Source organism: Pogoniulus pusillus, chromosome 17 (assembly GCF_015220805.1).
Source record: "Pogoniulus pusillus isolate bPogPus1 chromosome 17, bPogPus1.pri, whole genome shotgun sequence".
In the NCBI taxonomy this organism is placed as follows: domain Eukaryota; kingdom Metazoa; phylum Chordata; class Aves; order Piciformes; family Lybiidae; genus Pogoniulus; species Pogoniulus pusillus.
The window spans coordinates 25,243,650-25,267,876 of record NC_087280.1 but is presented as its reverse complement, the minus strand read 5'-3'; the positions used below and the strand labels follow the sequence as shown (position 1 = coordinate 25,267,876).

At 46.8% G+C, this 24,227-nt stretch overlaps 1 protein-coding gene and 2 long non-coding RNA genes across 3 annotated transcripts in view; 2 read left to right on the top strand and 1 right to left on the bottom strand.

Moving 5' to 3' along the window:
• Positions 1-951: 951 nt before the first annotated feature.
• On the bottom strand, positions 952-2,982 carry LOC135183227 (uncharacterized). The gene is made up of 2 exons (XR_010305465.1): positions 1,547-2,982; positions 952-1,122 (listed from the first exon to the last, which is right to left on the bottom strand). It is a non-coding gene; the product is annotated as an uncharacterized LOC135183227 (long non-coding RNA).
• Positions 2,983-3,377: 395 nt separating this feature from the next.
• On the top strand, positions 3,378-6,376 carry MEX3B (mex-3 RNA binding family member B). The gene is given in 9 exon segments (XM_064158168.1): positions 3,378-3,690; positions 3,692-3,948; positions 4,761-5,398; positions 5,400-5,476; positions 5,478-5,726; positions 5,728-6,040; positions 6,043-6,102; positions 6,104-6,229; positions 6,231-6,376. Coding segments are annotated over 9 exon segments (1,815 nt in total). The 5' UTR covers positions 3,378-3,643; the 3' UTR covers positions 6,279-6,376.
• Positions 6,377-12,635: 6,259 nt separating this feature from the next.
• The window catches only part of LOC135183223 (uncharacterized), a 58,844-nt gene continuing 47,252 nt past the window's right edge, over positions 12,636-24,227 (top strand). Inside the window, exons 1-2 of the long non-coding RNA XR_010305459.1 lie at positions 12,636-12,737; positions 13,443-13,529. This is a non-coding gene — a long non-coding RNA (uncharacterized LOC135183223). The remainder of the gene's footprint in view (positions 12,738-13,442; positions 13,530-24,227) is intronic.

Here is a 24,227-nt window from a genome sequence, read left to right as displayed (position 1 = left end):
CAGATTAATCCGTGACCTCTTCATGCTAGGTGCTGTACATCTGCACACAGTAAGCTCACTGCCCCAAAGACCTCACAATTTAATTAACTAAAGGTTGGAGGAAGGAAGTTTTATTACCTCTGTTACAGATGGGAAACAATAACAGGGAGAAACTAAAAGGACTGAGAATTGCACTCCTCCTGCAGTGAGTCCTGTATTTGCCTGTCATATATCCTCCCTTCCTGCTTTTGTTAAGTTGCCGTGAAATGGTAGGTAGATGGTTGATTTCTCCCCCAAAGATGGAGTTCACTATAATTCTGCATAAGTTTCAAGGTTTTGTGGAATGAAATGAAAGGCATTATGTAGATAGATAACACTTCAATTCAGATCTGATTATTCTGAAGAAATACTTCTGTAGAGCAAGCAGATTCATACGAATCTTGTGCGGAGCATGCAGTCACAAAGGTTCTGTGCACTGGTGGTGCATGTGTGCTCTGAGCTACACCAGTAGAACTTCCTTATTATTCTCTGAAGTTTGCTCTTAAATGTTTCCAAAAATAGTGAAAAAGCAATAGCCCTCAGGATGTTGGTCTATTCCACAGGATTCATGGCAGGCTTGAAACACCAGTGCACACTTAGTCTCTGAGAAATGCCATATCCTTCCTACCCCTGTCTCTGGAAAGTGTCCTGCTTGTTCCAAAATTAATTTTAAACATTCTTAATTAGAAATTTTATCTTAACATTAAAAGAGCAAGGTAGATCTGCATGGAATCTTGCTTTGAGGAAAAATTTCCCATCGAGGTACATACACCTGAAGATAACACCTTTTTTCTCCTTAGTCAGTACCTGGCTGTTCAGTGATCTTGGGCAGGAATACAGAGTTTAAGCAGATGGGGGTAGAAAGGAGAAAATAAAAGGGGATAATGTAAGTCAGGAGAATAAACAAAACAATCCAAGCACAACCAACCACTCTTTCCCATCTTCACATTTCAGTATTTATGACCTTCAGTGCTGGACCTAACAACAGTAAGCCTCCATTCTGACGTCTCTTTCCCTCGTCTGTCTCCTGTTTTGCCTCTGGCTGGTAAGTGGGAACAGTTATTTTCTGTCTCCCAGATTGTAGAGTCCTGGAGATTAAAAAGACTGCAAAGAAGCAGAGTTTTTATTTTAATGATTAAGAGCATTATGTTAATTGCTGCCAAAACTTCTGTCCCTTTTTATCTGTTTTTTAAAAAAGATGCTAAATGCTGCAAATAGTTGAGAGCTTTCTGGATCCTTGAGCACTTCCAAGTAATCTCTCATTTGCCCCCTAATGGAAACTTTTATTGCTGCTCATGGAAGCCATCACTGCTGTCTGCTGAAATAAGTGTAAATTTGTAAAATAAGTAATCTTCTAAATATGAAACTACAAACTTTCCCTGGCTGGTGGGACCAGCTAAGCCCTTAGGAACGCACATCACCAGTGTATACCCTTGCTAGAAACAATCCACTGGAGCTTTGTTATAAAGCATGCAAACATCCTGAGGAAGTGACAGTAATTTGCAGTAAACACTGTGTAAACAATTACCTGTGACTTGTTACACTTGTTTATACAGGCAGCTGGCTAAACAAATCTGTGTGCACTTGTAAACGTCTGTCCCTGTCAAACTTCATACTGGAAAAACATTTACTGTTTGGTTGTTTTCTAAAGTGAGAAAAAGTCAAGTCGCTTGTACCCGACAGCTGGCAAGGACTAAGCAAATGTGAGTGGTCGTAGATAGAGAGAATTGCTGGAGAAACAAAAGGCAGTGGTGGTGTTTTTACGAGGAGGTGAGGATACTTTCATATCCAGTCATCAGATGGAAAGGTGACAGGGTACTTGACGTGAAAGCTGTTTTTACTGGTTGAGGGGTCAAGCAGGTGTGAAGGAAAGTGAGTTGGATATGCAAGTTCCGAAGAGGCAGGGGTGACATATCTTGTAGAGGTCCAGCAAAACGCATGCAAGATACCGGTGAAATTATGTTCCAGCAGTTACGTGTGATGTGTTCTTTCCCTTGTAACTGTTAGGAAACAGAGAGGTGCAAGTGGCAAGGCAAGGGGGCACAGCGTCTGCAGTCACGCTGCGGAGATGGAACCTCCAGCAAGCCAGCCTGGTGCCAGAGGCCACAAACTGGGCTTTAAGGCCCGTGCAGCCTGAAACACGGTGGCAGTTGAGGTCTGCCCTCACTTCCACAGCGCTCGGGATGCAAAAAGCCCGTAGCACTACCGGGGCCGCTACTCCCCTCGCCAGCTGCTGCCCCTACGCCAGCCTCTCGGCGACAGCGCCTCCGGAGAGCCTGCGGGCCCGGGGACTGCGGCTGATCCTGGAAGTGCTGCCTTGTAGTTTCTCAGGACTCCGCGGTTAAGTCTTACTCTCGGGCCCACACGGCTCAGTGGCGAGGGAGGCTCCGGGGGCAGCTCCCCCGCCACCCAAGCCCCGCAGCCGCCCCAGGCGCACTCGCAGCAGCTCCCCGCAGCCGCGGCTGGCCTCGCCGCCGATTGTCTGAGGGACGAGTCCCTTCGAGCCGCGGCGCCCGTTGTGGTTAGCGGGCCGGGCGCGCTGGCTGCCTCCAGCGCCGCTCGCTGCGTGGCAGGCGGGTGCGGAGCTTCTGACGCCGGCCCGGGACCGCGAGCTCCTCCTGCGGCAGGCAGGAGACAAAGGACGGCGGTGCCCGCCCACCTCGGCCCTCCCCGCCGAACTAAAACAACCGCCTCAAAAAAAAACGACACCTTCCCCGTCCGCCCCCACCCCCGTGCTCAGCTGAAGGCTGGCAGCCGGGAGCGGGCCTGCTTTCGGGAACGCCGGGGAGGGGGGTGCAACACAAGGACGGCGAAGAGGGGCAGCCAGCGGACAACAGGCGCACGCCACAACTGGCGATCGCAAATAAGCGTCAGAGCCCGGCAGTGCTCAGCGCCCGACAACAAAGAGCGGAGCGGCGCGGAGGGCGCTGGGTGGTGGCGGTGCTGGTCCGCGCCGCGCCCGGCCAATGGGCGTGCGCAACGATGGCGGCGGCGGTGCGGGGCCGTCAGCGATCGCCGCTTACGCTGCGGCGCCCGGCGCGGTCCCCCCCGCCCCTGCCTCCCTCCGCCCGCCTCTCCAGAGCCGTCTGGCTGCACCAGTTCCTCAGACAGAGGAGGGGAGAGGAGGGGAAAAAAAACGCTGAGTGAGTGGAGTGGAGCCTGGGAGGGGCTCCTTAAAGAAACGCTGCCGTCGCTTGGCATTGTGGCCGGCGAGGAACTCGAGGGGGGGAAGCCATCGGAGCTCCTCTTGCTATCCTCTTCCCACCCCCCCTCCCCACCCCCCAGCCGACCAAAAAAAAAAAAAAAAAGAAAAAAAAAAAAGGAAAAAAGGAAAATCCAAAAATCCTTGGGGGGGGGGGGGGGGGGGGGGAGCCGGGAGGGGGGTGGGTGTCCTGAGAACATCTTATATAAACCGGATTCACTGAGAGGAGGAAAAAAAAGAAAAGAAAAAAGGAAAAACCGATACAAAATATACAAGCGAAAGGCAACAACTCCCCGGTCTCCAGCAGTCGCCCACCCTCCCTTCCCTTAGCTCCTGCTGGCCATCTGCCTTGGGTTTTCCTTTGTGTCTGATCCTTTACTACTGAGCCGAGTGCAGGAGGAGGGTGCAACACACGCAGGGACTATGCCCAGCTCGCTTTTTGCAGACATGGAGAGGAACGGAGCGGCGGCGGGGCGGCGGCGGTAGTGGTGGTGGAGGGGGAGAGACCCTGGATGACCAAAGAGCCCTTCAGATCGCCCTGGATCAGCTCTCCCTATTGGGGCTGGACAACGATGAGGCAGGCTCCATTTACGACAGCGAGCCTCGGAAAAAGAGCGTGAACATGACTGAATGCGTCCCCGTGCCCAGCTCGGAGCATGTCGCTGAGATAGTGGGGGAGACAAGGTGGGTGACTTGCATGCGAGGGGGTGTGGGTGAGCGGGGCTCCCCTCCGCGGCTGCCGGGCGTGCGGCTCAGATGCGGACACTGGCCATTCTCATCGAAACTGCAGCTCTACCGTGGTGGCCAGTGCCGGCTTCCCCCAGACAAAGAAAGTGCAGCAGACGTGATGTTTCTGAGGACCATTATGCATCAGTTTCGAGATGCACTTTCTGCTGCCAGGAGGGGAAAAAAATCAGGAAAATAAAAATCGCTCTTTTCCTTCGACTGCAAAAGTTAAAATTTTCAAGAGGAAACGGGATGAAAATGGGAGCCTTGGTGATTTTTTTGGTGTCCTCCCCCCACCTTCCAAAGTTAAAAGTCCTGGATTATTTTTAAGCAAGAGAAATGGAGTGGGGAAGCGGAACAATGGAATAAAGCATCCGCAGTGGGGAATATGGCTCATTCGGTACAGCCACTGCTCCTCACCTTTTCAAGAACTGATTTTATTTTTCCAAGAGGAAAGTGCTGAGCAGGAATGCGGACTGCCGGGTGTGTTGATTTGTTAAGGCTGCTTGCATTTTTTCTCTCTCTCTTTTTTTTTTTTTTTTGTCTGGTGGTGCAGTTTCATGCACACTCCGGTTTTGTTTGCCGTCCCTGCGAACTGCATGTTGGTAGTTTTGGGCCAGTTTGCATGGCAGATGTGTCGGTGACCACTTTGCGATGTCTTTGGGTGTGTGCCAGGACTGTGGGATGACATTACTTTACAGCGTCACTGGGCTCCTGGACGAGATGCCAGCGATTACTAGGGGTAGGGGGCAAAGTGTTTCGGGTGGTGTGTTTTTTTTTCCCCCCTCTCTAACTGCACGCAAATAATGGGTTGTAACCGGTTTTGCCCTCCTCCCCCTTCTTCCCCCCTCCCCTTCGCCCTCCATCTCCGGCATCTCGTTCCCAGGTTGTAAAATCAAAGCTCTGCGGGCAAAGACGAACACCTACATCAAGACCCCGGTTCGCGGGGAGGAGCCGCTCTTTGTTGTGACGGGCAGAAAGGAAGATGTGGCCATGGCGCGCAGGGAGATCATCTCGGCGGCCGAGCACTTCTCCATGATTCGAGCCTCCCGGAACAAGAACACAGCCCTGAACAGCACCGTTCCTGGTCCCCCGAACCTGCCCGGCCAAACCACCATCCAGGTGCGGGTGCCTTATCGCGTGGTGGGCTTGGTCGTGGGGCCCAAGGGAGCCACCATCAAGCGCATCCAGCAGCAGACGCACACCTACATCGTGACCCCGAGCCGGGACAAGGAGCCGGTCTTCGAGGTGACTGGCATGCCCGAGAACGTGGACCGGGCCCGGGAGGAGATCGAGGCGCACATCGCCATGCGCACTGGTGGCATCATCGAGCTGACAGACGAAAATGACTTCCACGCTAACGGCACGGTCGTGGGCTTCGAGCTGAACGGCACGGGCAGCCTCTGGAGCAAACCCACGCCACCCAGCATCACGCCTACCCCGGGCCGCAAGCCCCTTCTGCAGCTACCGCAACGACAGCTCCAGCTCGCTGGGTAGCGCCTCCACCGACTCCTACTTCGGGAGCAGCACGGGGACGGGCGGCGGAAGCCCGCTTGGCTGACTACAGCCCCCCGAGCCCGGCGCTGAGCTTCACCCACAACGGCAACAACAATAACAATAGCGCCAATGGCTACGTGTACGGCGGGGGCGGCGGCAGCGACGTCCTCTCCTCCCCGGAGTGCTGCTCCGATCTGCCCTTCGACTCTCCGCCCGGCTTCGACCTGGCGCCCGCCCCGCCGCCGGGGTCCGCCCTCATCTGGCCGCAGTTCGAGCGTGGCCCCCGCCGCGCCCCCTTCGCCCGCGCCCTCGCCCGCCGCCGCCTTCCAGGGCGCTGCGCCCGCCAATGCCAACCTGGCGCTGCTGGTGAGTGGCCCCCGGCGGGGCGGCGGCGCCCCGCCCCCGGCGCGGCTCTCCCCGCCCCTGCACGGCAGCGCGGCAGGGCCCGAGCACCCGCTGGCGCGGCGGGTGCGCAGCGACCCCGGCGGGCGGCTGCTGGCTGCCTCCTACCCGCTCTACGCCAACGGGCTGGGCTCTCACCTGCCGGGGCTGCCTTCCGACTCGTCGGCCTGCTCCTCCTCCTCCTCTTTCCTCCTCTTTCCTCCTCCTCTTCCAGCTCCTCATCCAGCTCCTCCTGCTCGTCGTCGGGAGTGCGGCGGAAAGGGCAGCCGTGACTGCTCGGTGTGCTTCGAGAGCGAGGTGATTGCGGCCCTGGTGCCCTGCGGCCACAACCTCTTCTGCATGGAGTGTGCCAACCGTATCTGCGAGAAAACGGAACCGCAGTGCCCCCGTCTGCCACAGCGCCGTCACCCAGGCCATCCGCATCTTCTCCTGAGGGCCGCCGCCGCGGGGAGCGGGCCTGGGGGCGAGGGCCAGTGGGGCCAGGGGCAAGGCCAGTGAGGCTGGGGCCGCCGCCCGCCAAGGGGGAGCAAGCCACGGGCGCGCCGCTGCCAGGGCAGGGCTGGGGGGATGATGGGTGACAGCGAGTGCATGCTATAAATAGTAACGGGCGACTCCATGCTAGTGCTAGGCTAGTTTTTACACTGTACTTTAATACGAAGCTTCCAAACCCTCCCCCCTTTTTTTATAAACAAAGAAACAAAATCTAGAAAAAAACTCTTGGAAGTAGCAGATGCTTATGATGATGACAATGGTGTGTGGACTGTTAGTGAACGTGCTGGTAGTTCCTAGGATGCTTATTATGAAATAATTAAATCTATGGGTGGATACTTTTCTGAATGTTCTTGAAGAGGCAAGAAGTTCCTGTGAAAAACCACAATACTGCAGCTTTAATCAAAGTTTAAAAAAGAAGAGAAAACAAAACTGAACTGTAACATATCTCTTATATATATTAAAAACGTTTAAAGGTTTTAAAGATAAATTGCATTAATACAGATTGAAGTATTTTATTCTTTTTTGACTTGAAAAATTATATTTCATATTGCAAAGATGTTTACAAGTATTTTAATTTAAGTTCAGTGAACTTTTTGTAGCTGGGTTAAATATTTTTTATTTTAGTATGGGCCTTACGGCAAAGAACACTGTATTATTTTAATATCACACAATTGTGGAATGGAATTACAGACCATAAAATGTGTAATGCTTTGAACAGTATTCTGTTGGGATGGAGATTTTATAGGTTCAGAAAAAAATCTTTTAGATCTGCTTCACCCAGCATATTTTCTATTCAGTGATATAAAGCATATTTTATTCTATATTACTACAAAAATGGAATTGTATAAACGTACGTCAAGGGGAACTGTTGAAGCTTTCTAACATTTGTATAAATAGAATTCAGTGGAAATGGACAATATTTCTGTTGCACCACTATAGGTTTTAGTATTTCTATTTTAATACATTTGTTTACCACTTGTTTATGTATATGTAGGTGATGTTACTTGAGCTTAAATGTACTTACTGAGCAAAGTTTAAAAAACAAAGTATATTTTATTTTATGATTAAAGGGCCTTTAACCTCATGGTCAAATACTAATATTATATTTGCTGAGACAAGATTTGAAATTGTAATCAAGAGTTTTATTTTTCTGACATTTAAAGTTCTACATAATAAAAGTAAAACTTAAGTATGGTGCTACTTCATGTTTTTTTAGTATTTCTATATAAATAAACTATTACAGAAAAAAAGCAAAAAGAAGCATATTGGTGTGGTGATTGGATTTGATGTGCCCAGAGTCCTCGTCTGGGGTTTTTGTTACCTGCTCGTAGGCACTGAAATCCTGTGGGGAGTTTGATGCTGTGTCATGTTACTGTTGCTGGAGCTGTTTAACTTGTGTAGGTTTCCGGAACCATCCCAGCAGCGATCAGGCCTTGCACAAGGTGGTTTTTTTTTTGGGGGGGGGTAGAAGTGGGGTAGGAAATGCTGTCTTTTAGTATCTGGCATGTTGCTGGGGTTTAGTCCACTTCTTAAAATACTGGGTTTACAGACTTGCTAGTTGTGAAAAGTATTTGCTGTTGTATGAATTGTTCCTTTTAGCAGATCAGGTGTATGTAAGGAAGAGATCTGATGGCTTGCTTAGCTTTGGGATCTAAGAGTATACTGCAGGAGAGGCTCCTGTGTTGTGATGTGGCCGATGGGGGCCTGAATCCTGCAGATCCTGGCTCTGCCATGAGCAGGGACCTCAGAGCTGCATGCCGCACTTTCTAGAGCAGAACAAGGGCTTTAATATCCTTCCTCGATTCTTGAAAGTGCTCCTTGGCATTTGACAGTTATGGTTCAGGTAATCGGTGTTGGCAAGCTTTTTCTGAATAAAAAACGTATTGCCCTGTAAAGTTGATTTGCTTTTGATGGTGCCCCACAGTGGTGTTGGGTTGGAGGATGTACAGGTGCTTTCTAACAAGCCTACAAACCCGCCAGGCAAACCTGTCATATTTTTGTTGCTAATGTAGTCCTTGTGTTTGAGTGAGCTTGAGGTATGAAGCATGTTAGAGCAGATTTCAGAAGGTAGCTGCAGATTAAGTGTTTGATTTTGAGGGCTCCTGGTGCACTTTTCAGCAGGAGAGCAAAACCAAACCCAACCCAGGCTGTGCATTTCCTGCGTTTTACGTTGTGCTTAGCAGTGCATGGCAGAGTTGCTCTGCGCGGATCTCCTTTGGGGACTCCAGAGCTGCCGAGCGGGAAGGGGGAGGAGGATGCGGCAGGGGATGATGGGAGCTCTTTGTTCGATTTGCTTCTTCATTGAGCTGCGATTGCGGCACCGGCTGCTTCATAGAGTTGAAATACCTCACCGAGGGTTCGTTTGTCTCAGCAAGCTTGTCATTTTCAGTGCTGGAAACAAAAAACCCCCAAACTAACAAAACACTGATGTGAAAGTGTCCAGGGAGTGACAGGGGAGGGTGGGCTTAAAGGCAGAAGTGGTACACGCATTGGAAAAAGCCCTTGGCAAAGCTGGAGCAGGAAGTTTAAGGCCACGTGTGTATTTTCTTAATTGATGGGGTTTAGCAGCGCACTCAAACTGTGCCCATCGAGTTCTGGCTTCAGCGTAAACATCCTGTGCTGGGTGTCTCGGGGAAAGCTGTGAAAATGGCAATAAATTAAAAAAAAACACAGTGAATTTCTAACTTTGCTTAATTTTCAAAGCTCAGTGAAACCAAAAGGTAAACAGGATTAAGAAAAAAGTGAGAACTAAATGACTGTTTTTCCCTTTAACATACAACACCGTGGTCTCCACGGTGTTAGCAGCAGTGCCATGGCCGACCGAGCAGCCCCGGTGGCCTGCAAGGAATGGCATGGCATGTGTGCAGCAGCTCGGCAACGGCCCCTGGCCTGGGGAGCTGCAGGGTGTTGCTCAGCTCAGCTGTCTAGCCCCTCATCAACTGCAACTGGACCCACAGTCTGTGTTTATCTTGCAGGACTTACCTTTTAATTTTCTTCATGAAGCTGTGGCTGGAACAAGGCAGTCTCCTCTCTGTCCGTGGCCTGGGATGCCTCTTTGGCCTCTGTATGCTGTTCTGCCACCTGTGCGTGCTCCATGTGTTTTGAGACAGGAACAGGGGGCTGCATGTCTTAAAACTTGATTCTGTTGACTGCTCTTTGGGAACCAGTCTGGATTACACTTGCTTTGGCATCTGAGGGTGCAGCAACTGCCTTTTGTCCAAATACGGGTGCCTGGTGGTGGCAGAGCTGGCCCTTTGCTGCCCCACATGCTGGCAGGGTCAGCAGCGTCCACCCAAGGTACTTACACCACCCAGTTCCCTCACAGCCACCACAAGAGCAGTGTGCTGCACTCCACTGGTGGGTGTCTCAGTGGCATACCAGCGTGTGTGGTGTCTTTTGCACTACAAACTTCTCACCTGCTGGGTTGCAGTGATGTGTCTGGGAACCCAAAGCTGCTTCTGCTGGTGGGGTGTAAAATCCCTTGTCTCTGGCTGGTGGAGACCAGTGTTGAGGGGCAAAGGCAGCATGGAGAGGAATGTGCAGGCTGCATATGTGCACTGCCCGAACTATGCAGCCTGGGCCAGATTTATGCTGTAGGTCAGCGCCTCAGACTGCAGAGGCCATAAATCAGTGCAGAATTTGTCCCAGACTCTGGGACATACGATGTGCAGGAGATGCCCTTGTGGAGGCAGAATAAAAGCCTGTGCTTGGTGCAGAATTAGTCCAAAGCCTGAGAAACAGGCAAAGTTCCGTTCTAATCGAGTGCTTTGAAATGTTTAGATGTGCATGGTGGATGTTTGTCTTCCAGAACAAAGATTGCTTGTCAGGTGTCTGTTGATGCTGGAAAGCTGTACTCGAGGGTCTCCACCACCAGAGGCTCCAACGCGGGTCTCTGGAACCGCTGGGGTAGGGAAAGGGATTGTGTCAAGTGCGGGTAAGCAGCCTGGACCTCGACCCCCAACTGCCTGTCCTGCAGGGGTCAGCAAGGGATACGCACGTTGGGGGTGTTGTCCTGGCCTTGGCTAGTGCTACATGCATGGTTCCCACTGTGTATACCCATAACCACCTCAATAAGGGATACATTTCACTTTGTGAGAGTCAATATATGCTAAAAACCTGGGCTTAATTATTTCTCTCTCCATACCTTGTACTTCATGGAATTTGCAGAACAATCAGATATCAAAGACAGAGCCATTTACTGGAAGAAAGGTCTTTGCACTGTTTTAATGTAATAAAAATAGTTATAATGATCAATTTAATCTAAATTTATTCTTTAGATTTTTTTTCCCCTGCAGATCAATTGAAACTAAGACTTAAAAGCAAACTTCAAGTTTAGTAGTAAGAATCTAGCACAGTAAGGTATTTAAAGTGTTTGCCTTTGATGTTTCTCTCTGCAGCCCCCTCACCCGGTCGTTTTATCTCATCCCTCCTCGTCGTGCCATTTTGATTGTAAAGATGCTTTACTGTCACTGAAGGTGAATGGGGAATTCTGGCTTCTGGAAGAGCTGCTGGTGAGTGCTGTATTTAAATTGATACTAGAAATAGCCAAAAAATTAAGTATTATTCACTTCCTGCCTCTGCTTATTGTGTTTCCTGTCCCAGTCTCTCTAGCAGAGTTGATTGCATTAGAGAACAAAGGCTGTTTTAAGTCTAAGGTAGTTAAGGGGTTCTTCAGCCTATGTAATAATTTGAATTTTTAATTTGCCTTTTTCTGATAGTCTGACTGGCAAGTGCACAGGGCCCAGCACTGCAGGTGAGTAAGAGCTCTATCCAGCCATGTGGGAAGACACTCATAACTACTAACTATCTGTGTCTATACATATCAACATAGCCTTGTGTACGCCAGTGAATGTGTCAGATCCTCCAGACAGTCACAAATTGCAGAGGCTTTTCTCTTCCAATGCATTAACTAGCAACTTGCTGTCATAAGAGAAGAAATTTTATTGGGTTTTATTACTTAATAGGAAGAATTTTAATGAAGCTTTCACAGTTGGAATATTTAAAATAATTATATCTCATCTAATTTTTAAATTGATTAAAAAGCAGAAAGCTTATTCTGGCTTGGTTTCAGTGAGCGAGGCTGTATCATGATGTGCTGATGTAGTGCTGAAGCTGTATTTGAAACCACTGAAGCTATTTGGTACGTGGCTTGTTCTTTTGCCTCTCTGCACACATACAGCATGTGCAGGATGGCTGCTCTAGTCACACACATGCATATACATGCATATTCACGACAGCCCTTTGTCGTGTGATGTTGAATTTGTAGCCTTAAGAGGAATTATCAGGTGGGGCTGTGGCTACAGAAACTACCTGTGTACCACTCTGGGCTGCATCTCTCTGAGTTTTGGGCTCCATGGAAGCAAGAGCAGGAGTTCCCCTTGATCAGGATTTAACTCTCCCTATAAAGTGAACTCTGCAAATAAGGTCTATTTGCATACAAAACCTTGTGCCCAAGGCACACAGATATTATTTCTTTCTAGTGTGGGTTTGAGGGAGTTTGTTGCTGGGGGAAGTTATTGCCATTATCTTAATTGACAACCTACAGCTCTCCAGCAGTGAGTTGATTACTGGCTTAGAAAATCAGTCAGTTAAATATATTCACACTAAATGCAACTTCTACATTTACCACTACAAATGTGATTGATTAGCTACCTCAAGAAATTTGTAGCCTTTGATAAGGCTACACCAAGTGCCTTGTTAATTTTAATTTAGAACAAAAAGGGATCCTTGATGTTCCCTGTTACTTGCTTTCCAGTTGTGATGGAGATAAAGTACAGTAAAGTGCTTTTTCCTCTTATGTATGAGGGCTCTTCTGGCTTTCATACCTGGTAGATTGTGTGGCCCACTTCACATTAGCATGAATGGCAATTGAATTAGTATGAATGGCAGGTCTAACCGTATGTGTGAGCAGTCTGTTGTCTCCAGTTTGTCCTTCACCTTTATGTTTTATTCACTTCTACCCTCTACAACACAGCCTTAATTTAGACCTGAGGAAACAGTAGTGGTGCTCCAGTTTATTACTGATCTGGTGGCAAGGTTTCATTTGATTTTGATGGTTCTTTCTGTTGTGATGAGTATACGAAGCAGCAGCAGCCACTTTCATCAAAAGAAAATGTCACTGAGCGCATGACCTATAAGTAGTGGGTTTATAGAGCTATAGAGTAGTGGGTTTATTTGGCTTCAAAAGACAAGTAAAATGTGCCCCTTTAAGAAAAAGGAGTCTTTTTCAGGAGCTTTGGTCTGCCACTGAGTCATTGCATCGTTTTGATTAATTAATTTCATGTTTCACATGCTTCAGGATTTCCATCTGTGAATGAACTAATGACACCTACTTTCAGACAGTATTGTGAAAGATTAATTAATTGGCATTATTGGAGTACCCTGAGGTGGAATTCCTGATGTAAGAGTTCAAAATATTGTTGCTGATACTTTATGATTGGCTCACAGTATTAGCTCATAGTAGTCAGCACATGGGAATCGTACTGGTCTATGGCAAAGAAACACAGACCTGGCCGTGTTTGAAATCTGTGGGTTGGGGCTGTGGGGTTGTGGTTTTAAAAATCTTGTCGTGAGTGTAGGAATGTGGCACTCACAGGTGTGGTGTGTCTGACTCAGGAGAAATATGTGATTCCAGAGCTATATGTACATCCCTGGTATGCTTTGTTGAGGCTGCAGAAAGGCAACTTTGGCTCACAATTTTCTTGCCCCCTCTGGTTTCCATACTAACACTTGTAAAATGGGGATGCTCTTTAAAACAGAGATCAAAACATTGGTGTTACAAAGAAGTGGAGAGCACTGATTCATTCTCTCCCTGTAACATGTGGCTGGGATATTACTGAGAAGGAGCTTTCCCTGCACAAAGAAGGACAGGAGGAGTGAAGGTATTATGTCGTGAAGCATTGGAAGGGACTTGGTGTTGTGAAATTGTCATAATTTTATGGGGATAATAAGGTCTGTTCTAACTACTCATGTCAGGGATGCTGTTTGCATAATGATGTGACTACAGATGTGCAGGTCTTAGACCACGTCTTTTAAAAAGAGGCTAGCTGGAGATTTGCTATAATTCCATACCCCTGGAACACATTGCTGAGTTTCTGTGCTGTAGAATGCAGAGATGGCCATAGAGCGAGTGTCGTTGCCTGTCCAGAGACCAAGCACATTCCTGGAGGCCCCTCTGCACTTTGTGTCACAAGTAAGTCACCATGAATTTTTGTTGAACTATTTGGAAACGATTGACAAGTGTAAGTGGCAGGTTTGATCTTCACAACCATTCATATTCTTTCTCCTTATGCACTTCAGGAAAAAAAAAAAAGAGAGTCACAGGGCAGTTCTGAAGCTGCTTTATGTTTGATGTAGTTTAAGAGGTTTGCAGCCACAAAAATGTAACTTTCTATGACTAATTTGAATTAAAGGCCCACTCTGCCAGAAAGGGTCCTTGATCTCTGCTGTCAGGTGGTTCTTGGAAAGCTCCTTCCTGGGGGCTGTGCAGGAGGTCAGTGTCTTAAAGGAGCAAGCCTGTGCGTGAAGGTGCAGCACTGCTAAGGAGAGGAATCTCAGGCTTCTCCCCCCGATGCAGGCTCTGCGTTCACCATGCTGACTGCTGCCTCCAAAGCCTGCTGGGAGATGTAAGGAATGCTGGGCTGTTCTGAGCTCATCTAGCAAATACTCTCTGTCAAAAGGGGTGGCTTCCAGGAGGTAGGGCCACCCACTCTGCAAAATTACATGCAGCTTAAAGCAGGGTCTTCTGTTTGAGCGTGTCTCTGCTGTATGGCTGCCCTTCCTTTCCCCAGTCAGGGTTTGCAAGCCAAATGGCCCTTTCCCTGTAGTCTGTGTCAATAGTAGCAAGCTTCTCTTCTTCCCCAGCTAACTGGTAGTCAGGGAGCCAAAGAATGGTCTATCCAAAATTAGGATACGCTTGATGCACCATCTGCTGGTGTTGTTCCCATCAGCCTAATGATATGACTTTCGGGTCAGACAGTGTCTCATTGTGTGGCCCCTTGGCAGCTACGGGACGCCTAATGCTGCATGAATGTCTAATGCAGAGTTTGACGCCTATGGCCGAGGCTGCAGCTCTGCACTGGAATTGAAAACATCCGTGTAGTTTTCCACGGAAAACCAGGTCAAAATGGCATTCCATACAACATTGCTCTGGGGAAAAGCTGTTGGTTGCAGGTTGGTCTGTACAAACCCAAGCAAGGTGAGCAGTTTACAGCCATATCATTTTGAGGTATAGGTCAGTTTAAGGAGTTCAAATTGATTTAGTCTTATTTCAAATCCTAATTTATTGCAAGCATCATCCCTTATCCACTTGTCCTCATCTTCTGCTTTGTGCATTTAAGAACACTTGTGAGGTGTCTTATGAACATTGCAAGCACGATGAATATGGCTTTGTATAGGTAGATTAAAAAAGATTCTCTCATTCACTGCACCTTTTCTTTGCTGTAAACTTTTAGGTAGAAATAGCCTGTCCTTTTCAACAGTTCCTGTGGAAAAAAAGGGCCTTTTTTTTTCTTTTATGAGCAAAAGCAAGGTATGTAGTGTAAACAACAAATTATTGTAGGCTGTAATATGCTTGTTGGTTCAAAGGAGAATGTATAACTAATTACTTTTTAATTAAGTCTCTAACGTCAACAGGTGTTTCCAAGAGATCTTTCTAAGCTACATTTATTTTTAGTGTTGTTTAAGATTGTCTCTTTGCCTACATCTGCCTTCATGCATTACTGCCTTTTTAAAAGTTTTCCCTCTTTCAGCATCAGCTAACACTGCATATATTAAAGGCTAAGTGCTGGTAAAATTAGTTTTTAAAGCTGCTGGCTGTGACTTTTCTAAGCAGTGAGCAAAAAGCCATGGCACCACCAAAATGCCCTTCCTTCTCTTTTTCTCCCAGAAGTAAAAAGCCAGTGTTCAGCTGACAGCAGTTAGTGTTGGCTAGCTATTATCAGTTCCTCTACAATGCAGTTGCTAATTATAGCAATAGCACAACCATCTCTTCAGACTGAGTGAGCCACACTGATTCAATCCTTTCCCCTCCAAAAGCTACAGCACCATCAGTGAGTATCCTTTAACTTGTAGGAAAAAAAAAATCTAACCTCTTTTCACAAAAAAAAACCTTTGCAGTGGTTTTGGAGTTCCCCCCCACTAGATTAACCAGACTAACTCAGCCAGCTGGAAGTTAAGAAATGAAGCTTATATTTACAGCTGGCACCAATTTACAAGCAGATATATCCAATATATTACAGATATTTACAACTATACACAGTAATATGCAAGTTAGAAATAATACAGAAATGCAAGACCCTTCCCAGCAGCCAGAGTGCACAGAGGGGCTCCCAACCACTCCTTTCCACCTTCTTTCCAGCCTCTCCCTTATGTCAGCATCTCTCTAACGTGCAGGGTGGGGCTGGAAAGGTCAGCAAGAGGTGTTAGATGCAAAATAATTAGTTGGGAATGAGCAGATTCAGGCGGGAAGAGTAAATAGGGCAACAGCCAGGCAGAGACTGCCTCAGTTTTGCTTGTGTCCTTGTTTTCATAGTCCCAGCAGAACGAATGGGTAATACAGACATCACCCTATTTTCTTTTTATAGCCAATAATCTAACTTCTCTCAGTAAAATATTCCAGTTAGCTTCAAGACCAGCACAAACTTAGCTAAACTTAAGGTTTCACTTATCAGGGTTTGGACCTCTTGATTTTCCTGTCAGCATGTAAAGCTTCAGGTTTACTGTGGCTTCTTAGTGTTCTTGATGTGTCATTGCCAGCCTGGATCATCCAGAAGTGGAGAGAAAGGAGTTACGCTCAGCCTGTAGAATCTTGGAATCTCTTTTGTGGCAATGACCAGAACCTGCTGTGTCCCAGCTCCTGCAGGACTTTGAGGGTGAGTTCTGTCAGGCATCAGGGCCGGAGCCTGGACCGTCACCACCACCGCAGCAAGAACCAGATTTGTTGCTCGCTGGCTCAGATGTCAGGGGACACAGCTCCACCTTGCACTTCTCCACTGCCAGCTGAGCACAGCTCTTACCCCCTGCTAGGGAGGAAGGATTTGGCTGGCTCGCTGCTGAGCACCTCCCTGTGGTTTGGCTTCAACCCTCTAGCAGCCAGCATGGTATGGCTCTAGTTCTGCTGTAACTGTCATCCACAGTTGTCTGGGGACAACTTTTCAGCCCTGTGAAGGAGATAAAGCACATCCCTTGTCTCTCTGCTCTGCTTAGAGGCCTGTGTGTATGTTTGGGTGGATCTGCAGGCAGCCTGTGCCTGGCCAGTTGTGAGCCACTTTTCCCTGCAGTTGCTTCCTGTGTTTATGGCATTGACCCACATTAAAATACTGTCTGTAATGTCCTCTGCTTCCCCTGTCACTGGCCCTCTTGCTGAACTTCATGGGTTTGCAAGATTCACACTCTTAAGCACTCCAGAAATGAAGTGAATTGCTGTGCACGAGTATGGTAACTACTATCAGGTTTACTATCTAATTTTCTATAAGCATCACACGAGACCCCTGTGTTGGTTTGGAAGGTGGTTCCATTACAGATTGGAATGCCAGTGTATTGGCTAAAATTGCATGAGCAATAAATAAGAATTCATTATCTCTTCCAGGAAGCTAGCCAAGATGTTCAGAAAAACCTGATGTCTGAGGCTAAGGCAACAATTGACCTAGGGCAGTAAAATAATAGCAAACAGGAAAAGTGGGTGAATTTGTTCAGTTAACAGCTGCACAGGTGCAGCCATTCAGTTTTTCCCCCTGTTAAATAGAGATCTGCTTTGCAAGAATGGCATTGACCCTTTGTATTTCACTGTTAAATTTCTGTTCTCTCAGTGTACGCGTCTAATTTCAGTTTCAGGCAAGTGTAAATCACTGTTAGCACTGGTGACATCACTGTAATTGCACATTTCTGAAGTCAGTGTATTTGAAAGAAAATCAGACCTGTTTGGTCAGATTCCTCAGAGAAGGAACCTCTGAAAGCAGAGCAAATTCATGTGCATGATGTGAATTGTCCCTAGCCTGCCACTCCTGTTAATGAAGCTAAATCTGACCAGCTTAGTGCCATAGCTTGAGTAGGATTTTTGCTGAAGTGTGCCACAGATCTGTCTAAAGCAAAAATCTCTTTCAACTTGATAGTGTAAAGCAATCAAATACTAAAATGTGTGGTGTTTCTTCAGTGTGGTGAAGGACACTCCTGTCCACTTCTGATTGATGGGTCAGCTGTTCTTGAAGCAACAGGCAACTCAAAACATGTTAATGAATTGCTAGGGTAGCCCAGCCTAAAAATGATCCCTGAGGTGCTTGCAAGCATTTCCAGGAACATCATACTGAGCAAAGCCACCCGTTATGCCCATGTGGGACATACACAGGATGAAGAGTTAAGAGTTGGTCTTACAGCTGTGCATTCTGATGTGGGTAAATCACTGGACAGCTACTTGCACTTCATTTATTAAATAGGCTTGCTGTGTTTGGGTGCTGTAAAGGTAAAGTTATCTTCCATTAAAACATGCTTAAAATTCATGTCTGGAGAGCAGAACAGAAATGCAAAGCACTTTCCTGTGCTAGACACTGAGTTAGCAAGCATGGTTAATCCCTAGTGTTCAACTCTGATGTTTTTGTGCCAGGACAGAAAAGCAGGGCTGGTAAGAAACTTACAGCAGTTAGCTGAAGGTGGCTATAGTGAATCAGCATTGTGATTTGTTGTTTTTTCAGAGCTTTCTTTAATATGTTACTATTTCTTGTTAGAGCATAAAGCTGAATTTCAGGAGCTGAATAGCTCGAGGGCATTGTATTAGGAAAGAAACCGATCACTCCAGGATTGCTTTCCTGGTGTCACGTGTGGCATGCCAACATCTGCACTGCACCCGAGGTGCTCTTCTTCCTGTCCGGAGACTGCGTGGCACTTTGTGCAAGAGGGGCATGTCTTGCAGGCTGGGTTATGGAAAAGTTGCATAACTTGACTAGTGTCATTTTCAATAATGTTTACCATCAGGCTCTATCTATGGTCTTGTGCACACTTTCAGGTGTGTGGAGTTGCCATTACTGGCAGACAGGAATTGCAAAAAAATATTGAAAGAAAATTCTTTTGGTTCCCTGTTGTGTTTTCATGTGTAACACTTGTTTGGTAGAGAGTCATTACAAAACTTCTGTATTTTTATATCAAACCTTTCTCCCACCTGAGAGTGCCCTCTTTAAGCACAGTTCAAAGTTCCTGCTCTGGCATGGGGGTTGGACTGGATGATCTTTCAATGTGCCTTCCAACCCCTGACATTCTGTGATTCTGTGACCAGAAACTGGTTCCCAGGTACCCTGAAGAGCCTGAGCAGAGGACAAGTGACAGCTCAGTCATGATGGGGAAAAGTCCTTTCTCTCCACTCCTCGTGGGCGTCCAAAGATTTGTTCACATCCAGCCAAAGAAATATCTGCTCAGAGGGAGTTCCCTTACACTACCATCTTACTATGGTGCCTACCATGCTCCTTTTAAGCTCTCCAAGTTGCAGGCACAGCAGACAAGTAAAATGTCCAGTCCCCAATAAAGCTGTTCAGGCAGAAAATGTTCACCTCTTCTCATACATCTTTCAGCAATCCATTTTGTCAATGAGGAGATTGTAGCATGTGAAGTTAAACTGGCACCATGAGAAACATAGAATTAATCTGGTTTTTTTTCACAGTTTTTGCTAGTGAGAACTGAAAAAAGCAACGTGTGACAAGGTAAAACTAAATGATGGTAAGACAGGAGCCAGCTTGGGATGTGTTTACAGCCACTGCTGTAGCTACATGAGCAGAAAACGTTGCTGGTTAAGAGGGAAGGAAAAAGCACCTCTAGTACAAACTGCCAGAGCCTTGCAGATTAAAAGATCTCCCTCAGTCCCAACAGAGATTGAAATTACGACACAACATCTCTAATTAGTGCTGCACCCTAAAGAGTAGTAAGTCCATAAATTCAAGACACCTCCAGCTCTTGCCAACAGTTCATGGATGTTACACCACCCTCCTGCAGTGAGGATGCAGAACAGGTATAACACAGGCTGGTGATGCTGCTGCTCTTAGCAAACAATTGCTGCAGGTGTCATGGCCATCCGTCTCCATATGCCTGGTACTGGTGCCAGTCTTGATGTGAATGCTGTCTGTGGCGAGACAAGGTATCTTTCATGGACCAGACTCCAGAAAAGCATCAGTCAAGTGAAAGCAGTGACTCTAATGAAACAAAGGAGTCATGCTCTGGCCCAGTCAGAAGTATGTCAGTCTCTTTCACACCTGGCCCCTGTCCACAGCTCTTTGGGTGACCATCACTTTTCCATTTGCATTGGATTTATGTGCAACATTCAGTTGTCTTGTAACCCTTTGTAAGTTGCCAGATCAATAGCGTGGCAGATGCATCTGGAATGTACAGGAGCAGGGGTGAAGAAGCATGTGGAGGTGAAGAGAGGGCGTAGACTCTTTCAGAGACAGAGGTTTCCAGGAGGAGGCACAGAGGGCAGGCAGAGCTGCTGGAGGAAGCCTGTAATGCCCATTTGGAAATCAGCAGAGATTTTACAATTGGGTTCAGGGAATGTAACCAGCTGTAATGCTAGCACAGATATTAACTTCTCATTCCAGGTGAGCTCATTCTCCTCTAGCTCGTACTGGAAACCTCTGCAGATATCTTCCCTGAATTAGAATTGGATTAATTATGGCAAAAAAGACCCAGCCCCAAACCAATCACTTCCTACAATCAAGTTGCAAGTGCAGTTGAGTCTCTTCACATGTAAGCCACAACCAGACCACCCCCCTCACGTGAGTTTACAGTATCTATTGTCTGTCACTTGGCTTGCTGAGCTCTGCTCAGATTGGGGTTGTCAGGATCTGAAGGTTAGGCCTTGGAAACCTGAACCTCAGGGAGCTGTGCTGGCAAGTTGGGGAGAAGCTAAACAATTCTTCCAGGTGCTAAAACAATGTTGTGACCACTGGAAGCACTGGTTCCAGTGCAAATTCTCTTTGCCTTTCTCAAACTCATTTTATGGTTTTGCAGTAGGGTAACTCTGTACTGGAAGATTTTATTCCAGATCAGCTGCTAACCTTGTCTGTCTTGCTGTCAGCTGTCCTCCCACAGCAAGTATAAAGCTAATGTGGAAACATAAAGCTGCATAAACTTTGCATCATTCATCCTGGGTAATTTGACAGAAGTGTGATTGTGCTGTGCCTCTGATCCAGAGGCTAATCCAAATTTATGGTCGCCAGGTGATCACCTGCATCATGACAAGCCTCTTATCAACATTCAGGGACACCTGTGAAACCTACCCGTGCTGTGCCCCACTGCTGCCTGATAGCAACCCTATTCAGTACTCTAAGGAATTGCCTGGAGTCAAAGCAAGCTTATGTGAAAAACAAACAGTAAAACTGTAGCATGGAGGTTGCCTACTTTTGTGCCCTCCAATGCACAAACTGATCTGATAGGGAATTTTGCCTTGGTAGCCAAGCAGTGCTACTGGCTCTCAGGGCAATCATTCCACTGCTGCATCTTCTCCAAGAAAGACCTTTCCTCTGCCTCTTCCCCAACATTTGGCTTTTCGTTTTGTGCTGCTTTCTCAGTATGTCTTTCATTTGCCTCTGATGTGCCTTGTCTGTTACATCTGTGCTTCAAAGCAAAACCTCCCCTTTCCCCATTTTGCATTGCAGGAGAGTATCTGCAGACAAGTTGGTACCAGTAGGTTTTCCCTCAAAAGTAAACTGTATGAATTTAGTAGCATAGAATCATAGAATCAACTAGGTTGGAAGAGACCTCCAAGACCATCCAGCCCAACCTAGCACCCAGCCCTAGCCAATCAACCAGACCATGGCACTAAGTGCCTCATCCAGGCTTTTCCTTCAACACCTCCAGGGACGGTGACTCCAGCACCTCCCTGGGGCAGCCCATTCCAATGCCCAATCACTCCCTCTGCCAACAACTTCCTCCTAACATCCAGCCTAGACTTGCCCTGGCACAACTTGAGACTGTGTCCCCTTCTTCTGTTGCTGGGTGCCTGGCAGAAGAGACCAACACCCACCTGGCTACAGCCTCCCTTCAGGTAGTTGTAGACAGCAATGAGCTCTGCCCTGAGCCTCCTCTTCTCCAGGCTAAACAACCCCACCCCCCTCAGCCTCTCCTCATAGGGTTTGTATTCCAGGCCTTTCATCAGCTTTGTTGCCCTTCTCTCGACACCTTCAAGCACCTCAACATCTCTCTTGAATTGAGGGGCCCAGAACTGGACACAGCACTCAAGGGGTGGCCTAAGCAGTGTTGAGTACAGGGAAGAATAACCTTCCTCGTCCTACTGGCACACTGTTCCTGATGCAGGCCAGGATACCATTGGCTCTCTTGGCTACCTGGCACACCTGCTGGCTCATCTTTAGCCTACTATCCACCAGTACCTCCAGGTCCCGTTCTCCCTGGCTCCTCAATGTTTAGCAGCAGCTGTCTAGAATGGTACCAGCAGATGACCCAGGTGATTGCAAGTGCTCATTTCTCTGAAATGAACCAAATCTCACCGTGTGACTGGAACCTCTGGATTCAGAACTTTTATTCCACCTAGTTGTCTTCTCTGTCTGCACTTTTCACTTTGTGGCAACTCCTCAAAACACTTAGGTAGCTGCCTGAACAGCTCATGCTTGTCTGTGGGCTGGCCTTTTCTCACCAGTGTGATTTGCTGTTTCCCAGTGAAAGCTCTAATTCCTACCTTTCTTTAATCTGTTTATGTGATGCAGCAAAGGAGCAATCCCTCCAGCCCTCTTCACCCGCCAGACACACACCTCTCTGGTGTCTGAGGATTCTATCAATGTGCTCTTTACATCTTCAGTCTTCAAGCAGGACTTCTTAAAAGGATATGCAGTGGGCTGCAGCTCAAAGCCCAGCCTTTAAATCTTCACCATCTCTCTCAGTCAAAATCCTGCACAAAAAACATTCTGAAGCCAAATCATCATAGCAGACCATCCTTTCATCCCTGTACCACCGTTCTTACTGAAAAGTATTTTTTGCATGGTAGGCAACCCAAGTCATGCAGCTGAATCAAATGGAGGGGAGAGTGATTCCATTTCATCCGATGGCTGTGCTCTCTGCCATCCTTTCTTTGGAACAGGGCTGCTGCTGTGTAGGAGTTCCCCAACACGGGGGTGGTAGAATCTTGCTGGTTCTCTGCTCAGTTCCCAGTGATTGAAACATAGACAATCACTTAACTGAAACAGAAACAAATATCCAAACAATATGCTTGCTCAGGTTTCTCTCTTCATTGGGTTTATTATGATGTTTTCTTTGTTTGAGTTACTTTACACCTCTAGGAATATTTGTTTATCTTGGTTGTGACATTATGGTTTTCTTAGAAAACCAGGACATGGTTCTGAGTAGTCAGATGGGTAATGCCTTTGTTCTTGTTGCTGCTCATGTAATAATTTGTAGCTTTTACAAATGCTTACCTCAGGTATTGAATGTATTAAAATTTTGCATAGTCCTTCTCCTATGATAGATTGGAACACCCACCCCTAGTCCTGCTGGGGCTGTGACAGCTGTGTTAACTCCACGCTCAGTGCCACTGTGATTGCCAGTCTTCCAAAGCGAGTAGGAGAATCTAGTTAACAGCAATAGCACAGGCTTTATTTTTCCCTTTCAAAGGTTATATCTGGTGGATGTAGGACTGGAACAGTTTTTGCAGTCACAAAGCAGCTCTGAGTTTTCTGGGTAAAGTATAGATTGACCGATGTGTAAGTAGCTGCAGCTTTGCTGCACAATGGAGAAAATTACTTCATTTAACAGCTTTCTGTGCCAAGAAAGAAATAAACCAGTCCTGAGAATGTGGAAGATTTTTTCCTGTTTTAATTTTAAACCTAAAAGAAAAAGCAGTTGCTGTGTAAGTCCAAGTAAATGGGCTATATAAATCTTTAAAAGGTTTCATAAAGTAATAATGACTTTTAGTATATGTACCAAATGAGATTAAAGAGCTACATTTGGTTCTAATACAGAGTCCCCACATTCAAAAGGACCATCAGTTTCCGGTTTAAAATGTGCTCCTATTGAACTGAATGGAGTTCAAACATAATGCTATTGTATTCCAGACATTTATCTTATTTAAAACAGCTGAAAAACATTAATAAGAGAGCCAGGAGATGTGGAGGTACAGGCATGTCTCCCTTCATTCTCTTAGAGCCATGACCTCAGATAGAACAGCCTCCTGATTGCATTGTTCTGTCAGAGACAAGGTGCACAGCATCAGCCCTGCCTGCAACCACAGGAACTTTTTGAAGGGGCAAAGGATGTCGTTGGAACTTGATTCACCAAGAGTCTTCCTCTGACCAGGAGGGTTAAATGATGATTTATTGAAGTGCTTTTTACCTGAAGCATCTTCATGAAGCATTTGCAGTTCAGTCACTCTAAGCTGGACTCACCTGGCATGAACACTTCCCCACTCTTTGGCTTCAATCCCAGTCTCCAGTAAAAATTCCCCCTCTGGCATGACAGTGCAAATCATACATTTGTGCATTTCACTTGTCTTTCATGTGAATTTCATATTCTCTGTTGTAATTTCCTGTGCTGGTCAAGCTTTTCAGAATCATTCTTGTAGTGAAGCTCTGATTACTGTCAATAAAAATCAAAGTGGATTTCTGTTGCCCGGTTAGAATGTTGTCTCGGGAGAAGATGGGTGAGGGAGAGGAAAATGCAGGATGAGGCACGAGAGGTCAGTTTTAGCATAAATACTTGAAATATGCTACTTGTAACTGGGTCATTCTTGTGCTAGGTGCCTGTACAAGCACAGAGAAGTCCTCCTTCTCTGAAGGTCTGTAACATAAATAAGCTTTATGATATTTTCCCAGAGAGTTTTCTCACTAGAATAAATTCCCACAAAACTCCTTCAAAAATGATACAGGAATCTTCAACTTTGATGTTCCACTATGTGGGGACGTTTTTT